The sequence below is a fragment of the Diachasma alloeum genome, unplaced genomic scaffold (assembly GCF_001412515.2).
Source record: "Diachasma alloeum isolate Michigan unplaced genomic scaffold, Dall2.0 Dall_scaffold_00359, whole genome shotgun sequence".
NCBI classification, from domain to species: Eukaryota; Metazoa; Arthropoda; class Insecta; order Hymenoptera; family Braconidae; genus Diachasma; species Diachasma alloeum.
This window is the reverse complement of record NW_021680498.1, coordinates 698261-709827: the sequence shown is the minus strand read 5'-3', so window position 1 is coordinate 709827 and position 11567 is coordinate 698261. Positions and strand designations below refer to the sequence as shown.

General features: G+C 35.3%; 1 protein-coding gene across 1 annotated transcript; it reads left to right on the top strand.

Annotated features, from left to right (window-relative positions):
* Positions 1–236: 236 nt before the first annotated feature.
* LOC107041224 (sorting nexin-4) lies at positions 237–7505 on the top strand. Its single transcript, XM_015261667.1, has 8 exons — positions 237–657; positions 3226–3332; positions 3602–3818; positions 4403–4618; positions 5242–5590; positions 6287–6419; positions 6935–7049; positions 7152–7505. The coding sequence occupies exons 1-8, from the start codon at positions 577–579 to the stop codon at positions 7200–7202; spliced, it is 1269 nt and encodes a 422-aa protein (XP_015117153.1). The 5' UTR covers positions 237–576; the 3' UTR covers positions 7203–7505.
* Positions 7506–11567: the final 4062 nt, after the last annotated feature.

Below are 11567 nucleotides of genomic sequence, written 5' to 3'. Positions count from 1 at the left end.
CTTGGGATACATATGCGTGTAATTAACAGTGAACACCCGGCAGAATCGCGGACCTTGTTAGACGATCATTTGTGCTCTTGTAGGACACCTGGCGCCATCCATAACTAATATCGACTGCAAATAAAACGAATGCAATTTCTACTCTACCGACACTGTTTGGCCGACTGCAAGGATGGCGAACAGATGTGGTTATGGTCAGTTTTTTTTATGTTCAGTCGAATTAATGTACAGTTTCAACGGAGCCCCCCCCCCTGTTGTCAGCTGTCAGAGAGCAACGATAGCCTCAACATCTGCTCACACGGTAATTCCCCGGGCACTTTCACACGCATACTCGTGTACACACGAGCAACAGGGTCTCCGGATTAGAAAAAAGAGGTGTGGGCGATCGGTAGTGGTGTGCATCGTCCGAACGTCAAAATAAAACGCTATAACAGAGTCATGTCAAGTGGAATACGTTGACAAACACTCAGCTCACTGTTTTTTTTTCGTTAACAATAATCTCCCGACTGCTGCAGTGTTTATGCCGTCAGTGGGGTAGATGTTCGAGGGAGTTTGGCGTTTGTTAATACGTAAATAATGGCTGAAATATTCCACAACGGCAATTATCAGATAGTGCCGAATTCGAACGACATGACTACCTTGGATATACAAAAGGAGGTGGGTATTTGTGATTGGGTAGTCCTTAGTTGAGTGTAACTTTGCTGGCAAATCGATATGACAAGTTTTCACGGTGAAATATTAATGAATGCTCCAATGACCTAATTGACATGATAGTATTCAATTCATTGAGGTTTATTACCGTAGTGCATGAGTTATTGACACTTCCACAGTGTGCGACACGTTCAGCGGTAATTCATTGATGGTAGTCTGTTCATTCTTTAGGGAAAATAATCGAAATTGGTTTTTGGAAATAATTTTTGCGGAATTATAGTTCGTTGTTCGTAGTGAGTGAGAGTAGGTACATCACGCATGGAAAAATTTAATAGAACCTAGCGTTTCTCTCAGTGATTTCTATTGAGTTTGTATTGAGAAGCTGTGAGAATTCTATTAGAATTCTGTTTAAAAATTCTATTGGTTTTTGGCGTCAATTCTGTTGAAGATTTACAACTTTACTGGCGTATTTTGTTGATAGCCAGTACAAAAAATTCAATAGATCTTGGGTTTTCTGTAGAAATTCTTGAGAATAAAATTTTTTATATTTTTCTAGGGAATTTATATTTTTTTTGTCATAATAAAATTCAAGAAAGAAAATTGGAAAATTTTGGGAAGAATAATTGTTTGGCATGACTATAGACTGATTAGACTATAGACTGATTGAATAGGTAATTTTTCTTAAGGAAAAAAATCCTGACGGAGTGAAGTATGTAGAAAAATCAACATACTTTGTTCTATAACGTAATATCTATTTGAAACCGCCTCGGAGTGTTGTATAATTTTTTATAGAATTGGTGGAAAGAACGGATGAAATTTTTCAATTGAATTGTTGTAGGGTTCCAATAGAAATTTATTCGAATTTCTTGCTGAAAGTTCCGAGTTTTTCAATTGAATTTTTTCATTGGTGTCTCAAGTATATTTGTTTGGCATGAATGCATTATTTTAGTGCATGAGTTATTGACACTTTCACAGTGTGCGACACGTTCAGCGGTAATTCATTGATGGTAGTCTGTTCATTCTTTAGGGAAAATAATCGAAATTGGTTTTTGGAAATAATTTTTGCGGAATTATAGTTCCTTGTTCGTAGTGAGTGAGAGTAGGTACATCACGCATGGAAAAATTTAATAGAACCTAGCGTTTCTCTCAGTGATTTCTATTGAGTTCGTATTGAGAAGCTGTGAGAATTCTATTAGAATTCTGTTTAAAAATTCTATTGGTTTTTGGCGTCAATTCTGTTGAAGATTTACAACTTTACTGTCGTATTTTGTTGATAGCCAGTACAAAAAATTCAATAGATCTTGGGTTTTCTGTAGAAATTCTTGGGAATAAAATTTGTTTATTTTTCTAGGGAATTTATATTTTTTTTGTCATAATAAAATTCAAGAAAGAAAATTGGAAAATTTTGGGAAGAATAATTCTTAAGGAAAAAAATCCTGACGGAGTGAAGTATGTAGAAAAATCAACATACTTTGTTCTATAACGTAATATCTATTTCAAACCGCCTCGGAGTGTTGTATAATTTTTTATAGAATTGGTGGAAAGAACGGATGAAATTTTTCAATTGAATTGTTGTAGGGTTCCAATAGAAATTTATTCGAATTTCTTGCTGAAAGTTCCGAGTTTTTCAATTGAATTTTTTCATTGGTGTCTCAAGTATATTTGTTTGGCATGAATGCATTATTTTAGTGCATGAGTTATTGACACTTTCACAGTGTGCGACACGTTCAGCGGTAATTCATTGATGGTAGTCTGTTCATTCTTTAGGGAAAATAATCGAAATTGGTTTTTGGAAATAATTTTTGCGGAATTATAGTTCGTTGTTCGTAGTGAGTGAGAGTAGGTACATCACGCATGGAAAAATTTAATAGAACCTAGCGTTTCTCTCAGTGATTTCTATTGAGTTTGTATTGAGAAGCTGTGAGAATTCTATTAGAATTCTGTTTAAAAATTCTATTGGTTTTTGGCGTCAATTCTGTTGAAGATTTACAACTTTACTGGCGTATTTTGTTGATAGCCAGTACAAAAAATTCAATAGATCTTGGGTTTTCTGTAGAAATTCTTGGGAATAAAATTTTTTATATTTTTCTAGGGAATTTATATTTTTTTTCTCATAATAAAATTCAAGAAAGAAAATTGGAAAATTTTGGGCAGAATAATTCTTAAGGAAAAAAATCCTGACGGCGTGAAGTATGTAGAAAAATCAACATACTTTGTTCTATAACGTAATATCTATTTCAAACCGCCTCGGAGTGTTGTATAATTTTTTATAGAATTGGTGGAAACAACGGATGAAATTTTTCAATTGAATTGTTATAGAGTTCCAATAGAAATTTGCTACAATTTTCTATGTCAGGTTTTTCATTGGTGACACTGAGAAAGAAAATAATTTTTCGCCAATTGAATTGTTGTAGGGTTCCAATAGAAATTTATTCGAATTTCTTGGTGAAAGTTCCGAGTTTTTCAATTGAATTTTTTCATTGGTGTCTCAAGTATATTTGTTTGGCATGAATGCATTATTTTCCTCATTATTTTCCAGTTTCTGCCTCTTATGATTTTTTTCCTCTTGTTCAGGATTCTCTACTTGATCACATGGAGATTTCCATTGTCGAGGCGGAAAAAAGGGCCAATGGGGGACTCAATTTGAGGGAGTTTTATACAGTCTATTTGGTGGAATCTAAGTAAGCAAATTAAAATAATTTTTAATGAAGCAATGAATAAGCAATTTTTCTACCTTCAAAATCATCATCTGAAGTCGCACTCGAGTGCTCCATATTTAGAAGTTTTAAACAAGAATTAAGAGCAGAATTGAATAATTTATTTAAATAAATTTAAATAAATTTTTAATTTATTTAAAAATTACAGAATTTTCCTTGACCATGAAAACAAATACATTTACCGACAATTTACCGACACTGGCTAAACATTCTTAATTAACCCAACTTTGCAGAGTTGTGGATCCAGACTTTAAGGATGCCCTGACGACAATAAGTTCCTTATGGCGTCGTTACACAGAGTTCGAGATGCTCAGAGCTTACCTGGAGGTGACTTACCCCTTCGTAGTACTGCCATCGTTGCCAGAGAAGAAAGTACTCTACGCTTGGCAGAAAGTAACTACTGACACATTCGACCCAGACTTCGTCGATCGTCGTCGAGCTGGTTTGGAGGTAAAAAAACGCAAGAACTACTCGATAGGCATGAGGATTGCAAATGAAGAGAAAATCCATTCCAATGATTTAGACATAAAAACATTAATTTTTAGAATTTCATTCTTTTTACATCTCAATACTTTAATCATGTGTCCTGACAGGTATGAAACAATTCAATAGAAAACCTAGCGAATTCGCTGGAAAATTCTATTGAAAAATTCTATTCGTTTTTGCGCTGAAGTTTTTTCTACTCGGATTCTGCAATGCAAAATAAAACAAAATCCAGCGGAAAAACAGAAAATTTGTGCCCAATAATTCTAATAGAAAAAATCTAAGAGAAAAATTCAAACAAAAATTTGAAACCTATTGACTTTTTCTTATTTTTTGAACATCCAATAGAATCAGCTCAAAAAACAAATCGAATTTTTAAATAGAATTCCGATAGAAATCCTATAGAAATCCCATAGAATTTCTATAGAATTCTAATAGAATTTTCTAGCAAATTCGCTAGGTTTTCCACTGAATTGTTTCATGCGTGGAATTGGCTTGTCTCCGGCTACTCCACGGAGTTGATGTTTTCCTTTTTCACTGGAACGAAACAGAATTTTCTACTGCGAGTCGCAGCCCATCCGATCCTGTCTCGAGACATGCACCTCATGGGGTTCCTTCAGCAGCGGGAGGGCTGGAGGGAGAGTATAAAGGAGAGTGGCTATTTACAATTGGCTGAGAATAAATTGAAGGCGCTCAGTGTTGCAGTGAGGCTGAGAAAACCCGATAAGAGGTTCGAGACAGTAAAAAATTATGGGGTCGACCTTCAAGTGAGTTTTACGTTTACGTTTTTCATAGCAATAATTAATTGTTATTTCTGATTTGGAGATCAGTTGAGATGAGGAAATGAGACCATTGGGGAAATTAACCTTGACGGATGTTTGAATATTTCTGAATCAAGGTTCAAAAAGAAAATTGGTCTGAGGACTATAAAAAAAGTGGAATTGCAAAACGAACAATTTAATTTCCCACTTGTCACCAAACATAAAATACTTTAGGAAATACCTGATTTCAACAAAAAGTATCAAGACACACAGTTTGTTGGGAATTTCATCAGCAATAAGAATGCCCTGTTAATTGAGATTGTCTCCCAGATATGTTAAATTTTACCGAAGTCTATTTCTGTCATTCTTAATTGAAAATTTAATATAATTAAAGTTTCGCAAGATTTTTCTCAATTGTCGACGATGGGAAATATCTGAACTGTCATATGACATCAAAATCCCCAAATACGCGGTCTTCTGAGAAAAAAAATTAAAAATTAAAAAATTGGAATTAAAAAAAATTGATATATTTTACGGATTCTAGTCAAAGCCAACTGCAACTTTCAAATTTCACTGCAGCCTTCCCTTGAATTTTTTTTTCGTACGTACAATTTGATAATCCTTTCCAGAATAATCTCAGCAATCTTCTGCGTGTTCGTGCAAGATGCGCCGAGAGACAATACAGTTTGTACAAGTTACACGCAAATTATGGTAGAGTATTCAGTGAGTGGAGTGCAATTGAAAAGGAATTGGGCGATGGACTGCAGAAGTCTGGTCATTACATGGACTCGTTGGCTGTAACGATAGACAGCCATTTGGAGGAGGAGGAATTGATTGCCGACCAGTTGAAAGAGTGGCTCTTTGGGGCATCTGCCCTGCAGGCTGTCGTCAAACGCAGAGAAGCCCTCCAATTGGTGAAAGACGAGGCCAACGATAATCTCACAGCTGCGTACGAGCAGAAAGACAAAATAATTCAGGGTTGGTTTACAGCGTTAACCCCTCACGTACAGCGTCCATATAACGCGGCTTCTCCCAACGGCCAGGAGACTTACGGCGCGTCAACTCCGTTATTCAATGAACGATAACTTGAAAACACTCGAACGAAAAAAATTGAAATAAAAGCATTGGCTGTGTTGAACTTTGAAATAAACTCCTAGAGAATTTCCTAATTTTTGACGCCAATTTCAATGTTTACCGACAATTGGTTGCCGAGATCTTCGAACATGCAAAATTTATTTATAACAAAAGAATTATTGAACAAACCGAAATTCAACTTCTGCCATTCGATAGGATCATTGAAGTATTTTCAGTAAAAATTTCAAAATTTTTGGGGGAAATTTTGTCGATAAACGAGATGATTTAATATGATTGAATCGGTTGGATGTAAAATTTTCATCTACAACTTTTGTTCGTAGAAAAAAATATTATAAATGCATTGAAAAAAATTAAATAAACTAGTTCGCTGCAGAGACAATTCCATTGACTTTCCAAATATCTTTTCCAAATGTCAATATGTCTCTTAGAATTCGAGAAAATGATTTTTTACTGTTGACGGAAAGGGTCGAGGCATTGACCCTGGCCGATAGGACAAGTCCAGGGGTCAATTCACCTCTAGCATTATCTGCGTTATGTCACTAATTTTTATAATCAACTTGAAATCGTTCTCTTGCGCAGGCAAGACAGGATTGATGTCACGTCTATTCGGCTCTGTCGATTCGGAAGAAATGAGGGAAGTCAAGGCTAATCAGGTGGAGCAACGAATTGTGCAGGCAGAGGTCGCTGATAAGGAGGCACACGATGATCTAACGTATGTTTTGTCATTAGTTCTTTTTGTTTAGTCATCTCAGTTGCGAAATTACAGAGATAAATCAACTTGACTTCGGAAAAAAATGAGTGTTTTACGAATGTCAGTGAATGCAAGCGATGAGGTGAAATCGGCGAAATTTTTAAAGAAAATTCTGCGTTCCATTTTCTTTTCAATTAATCCCTTGATGAATTTTTCGCTCGTCAAAACTTCTCAATAATTTTCCATTCTACTGAATGGTAAATTATTATTCTCGTCAGTATTCCCAAGAATAACAAAAAAGCTAATAAAAACAAATTTAATACAAAATTTAGTTCACAATTATTTTCACTTTTTATTCGCCCTCATCATTGATTGATTTTTCTTACTACGTATCATTCATTTCATAATGCATTTATAAATATATAAAATAAATGTATGAAATTTAATATACATTTAAAATCTGAATGAAGTCGAAGTCATGTCCTTTTGTTTTATCAATTCCTCATAAAATTAACAGTTATTTTTTCATCTTTCAGGTCCTTCTCCTCAAAAGCATTAACGGAGATCGAACGTTTCCAGCAACAGAAGAATGCGGATCTCAAGGAAACCCTAGCAGCTTACTGTGTTCTACAGTTCAAACTCGCCAGAAAGGTATTTCTATAATTTCACACAATCGAATAATTTTTCATCCAGCATCATCATCATCTCTTCAACTTGCTAAAGTATTTAATACTTAATTGAATTTCTCCACAGAGTCTTCAAAACTGGCAACATATCAAACAGTGCTTGGAGAGCATGCCATAAACAATTCTGTCTTATCACTAATTTTGTCTCATCCAGTGAGAAGAGACGATAGAGTACCTAATATAAGATTTAAAAAAGTAGATGATGAGGTGAGGAAAAATGATTCTCTCAAGAACAATCAGTTTGCAGTCTCATTACAATGTACATTCCTTCTTGGTAAGCTCACCTAGTTATATCCAATAAGATAATGTCTTCATCCCACTGGTATAAATATCCAGTGATGAGCTTAATTCAGTAGTGAATTGGTGTAACGTCTACTCAACAAATAAATTTTTCTCATTTTGGTGAAGCAATGAGAGAAAAAATGAGTAAATAATTAATTAATAATAGTAATAGTAAACAATTCCATTTCTTTTTCTATAGAATATTTTCCAGTAAACATTTATATTGTTAGTTCTGTCGAAAAATTGCATGTTCGTCGTGGGAATATTCAATGGAGTGGAACAGATTTACACTGAGAGAAAGAGGACAAACTTCTCAAACAAGTCTTACTTGTGCCACGAAAATGTCTCGATTGAAACTTTCTTTATCGTCCACCACTAAATTGTTTCAGTACAACGAAAGATCGACAAAAGACGTGGAACATAATTTTTTGGCAAAACTAATTTTTTCTCTCATTGCAAAATTAATAAACACGTTTGTTTGTTTGGAATTCGCTATTTTTTTTGTACGCGAATCCTTAATTAACTGGAACCATTGATCTACTTTGAAAATATCTCTCGCCGTTTTTCTCCCGCAGAATTGACACAATTGTTGAGTCGACTCACTGCGTTCCACCTCTTCACTACAAAATTCCACTGCATAATAACGTATTCTACTTATGCCTCTGATTGTTCACTATTTATATATTTATGAGTTACTGGAAGAAACGATGTAAAGCGTCCTTACTTTATCACTCCTGATTGAAAGAAGTGAGATAATTACGATGACTGACCTGGCTGAAAAACTTACATTCGTGATCGAAGTAAACTCAATCTCCCATCAATCAGCAATTTTTTGTTTCTCTTCAACCGAGACAACATTATGTGTAGCTATAATTATTTCCATACGGTGCCATTCAGTGTTGACGGATTCATCTCGTCATTCAGTGAATCATTACTCATAATTCGTTAATAGATGCAGTGTGTAGAGGAACGATAATCAACAAGAGATGATTTTGCCCGGATTAATTGTAAATATCTCGGTAACTAGTAGGTTTATTATCTGGGTAAATGTCGACAGTTTCGTTTTTTATTCCATGAATTTTACGTAAAAAAAGACTCTAGTGACAAATTTCGCTGAGCCTCGCATTTCATTTCGACTCGTTCATTTTTTTTTTCATGACAAATTTAATTATCGATAGCAATTACGCTACGAGGAAATCCAAATATTTACACTACTTTCTCATGTGTGAAGTTGAATAAAATATTGTATTATTTCTTCTACTTCAGCAAAGACTTGCATTATTCAAATTTTTTAAATCAAATGTTTCTGTTTCCAAAAACCTGGCATCCTAAGCTGAATTTATTTCACATCACATTCCGTCTATTTAACATTGAGTCCAAAAATGGAATCCCCCCCCATCGCTTCATTGTTTTACGCACCTAATAATTAATAGTTTAGTTGTTTACTAGGGGTTAAATGCCCAAATGACCCCCATGATCCTTATTGTGACCCTTAATCTGACTTGTGACCCTTAACCTGACCCTCGTGACCCTTATTATACCCCTCAAAACCCTTACTTTGACTCTTCATTTCTGACCCTTAATTTTGGAATCTTAATTTCGAGCACCAAATTTACATATCTCGTTTACATATTTGTGGTCAGTTGGTGAATGTGAATTCTAATTCTGAAGTTTTTATTTTCTGATATCCAATCTAAAACATCTCATCTTTACACTCATTTCAATAGAAATATTGGACTAATGACGTGTTCATTTTAGCTACACGAGGGTAGGCTAAGGTTAATTTACCTTAAGGTGAGAATTTTTGGCTCATCTCAATCTTCGTTGGAAGAAATTTTTTATATCGGATTGAGGTGGCAATAAAAATGCACTTGGGTAAAATCTCATAAATCTAAGAATTTGCACGAGCAGCTGCATTTTCTCCGGAATCCACTTACTGATTGTTGCGCAAATATCCGGAGAGCTTTTCCTCCAATCTTATAACTTCGTATAAAAGCATCTTCTTATAAATTTCCATAAATTCGTCCATTGTCACGATATTGTAGGCAACACCCCCACAAGTTTTTGACTTCTCACGATTTTACTCCATAAAGAAGTCAATTAGATCACAAGATATATTTCAGGATTGATGATTTTGAAGAAAGTAAATCAGTCATTAAAACTAAACACTGCACCTTCAATTATATTTTTATGATTAAAAGCTCCCAACTCGGAATATTGGAAGTTTAAAGCGTACGAACGTCTCCTAATGTCACAGGTTAATTGGGAGCCACAAACACACCGGACGTGGATCGATTTTGCTCATTAAGTTTGTTGTGTCAAGTCATGCATGGCATTCGATTTCGATCACTGCAACACTGGAAAACTAGGGAAAATTATCAGATGTCGATTTAACGTGACCTCTCACGCGAGAAACGCTCCCGCGAGTATGAAACAATTCATTAACATGTCGTGTTTATTTACTCTGCAACAATAAAAACTGGAATGACCAAAAAATGTTGAAGATTCGAAATTGCTCATTCATGTATATAATATTCCGGAATTAGGTATATACAATTTTCAAATAGATTCTCAGTCGATTTTGGGATAAATTCATTCTCTGGATGACAGTGTACGTCAAATTGGTGACTCGAAGGGAAGAGGAAAAGGAGAGGAAAGGAAAAGAAAAAAGTGACACAATTATATTGCGATGAAGTGCAAGTTTGGGGCCTCCCGAACCTCTACCTCGTGTAGTGACTCGGAGCAGTCCTCAGAGTGAGGAGCTAATGGCCTCCCAGCAACTTCAAACTGTTCAGGAGGTTGCTGGTGGCAATAATAATTCAAAAATCCCGAAAGAATGTCCCAAAATACGACCAATTGCACTAATAATTCGCAAAAGCCCCAATTGCTAGCCGAAACGGCGAATCCACGGAGAAAGAACGTATGAAAATATTTCCCTGAGTGCTCCTCGTGATTATTGCCCGATCTCACTTCAATTCGGACGGCGCGTTGTCAATACATGCCATCTCTTATAGACGCAACGTACAATATTTCAATGCGAGGAAGTCCCCGGAATATTATTCCGGAATTGAGGATACAATAGTCCGGATTCCGGAATATTATTCTGAAATCGGAATTGAGAATTAACTATCCCGAATTACGGAATATTCCGGAATCTAGAATGCCATATATGTACCGGATTCAGGGGTACGAGGATATTTTGTTTCCGTGCACTACAAAAAAATCTGGCCCCGGGCTGTCAAGGGGATTTGCTTACTCGCGTGGCTGGCCATCAGGCGGTGATTGGACGTCAACTCCATGCGAGTAGAAAAATCCATTGCAATAGCCAGGAAAAATACCATCGCTCCCCAATTACTTGCCTTGTTTGATCATTTTTTTCCGCGTTTTATCATGTGGTGTCGAAGGACGCTTACGAAACTTTCGTCCTCCAGTAGAAATTAAATGAATGATTATTAATAGTCCGTATTACCGATCTTGCACCGTCGCCACATCCACCAACTGTGAAAATATTCGTTCTCTCTTGAGAGAACTCAAGAGTCGGTGGATTTTTCCCATCGGCAATTATAATTTTTATTTTCCGAAATAGCGGGTGCATAAATAATATCGCGGTTGCTCCGCTGGGGTCCTAAAATTAATGGGAAAACCCAGGATTGCACGTCCGGGTTCTATTATAGGAGAATCATTGAATCATCGCAAATGAAATTTAGCGGAGATGTGCAATAAGGAAGTGATAAAATAATCGCCATCAATATTAAATTTCTGTAGTATCACAAGATTTTGACCCTTACATTAATGAAGGTTTAAAATATGTTGATCTAATTTTTCAAATAATATAATATTAATAATCTGGTTTTTTTTTTAATAATGATGAATTAAAATTTGTTAATATGGCACTAAATTTACCACTAAGTGAATAACTCAAATTTCTTAAAAGGGGATTTTGGATTACACAAATAATCGTCAATCTTCCAACCTCGATTATTGATTGATAAAATAGTTAAAAATTTGAATATTTCAATTGATGGTACTCGAGTACTCAAAAAATTTAGGAGTAATGTTAACTAATTGATGGCTAGAATATTTAACGGTAATTAAATGGGAGAAAAAGGTCTGTTTTTTATACTCGGATAGGAAAAAATATAGGAATATAAATCAAAGATTTGTATAATCTAGGACCTTAAGCAACGATTATCCTTGTTTC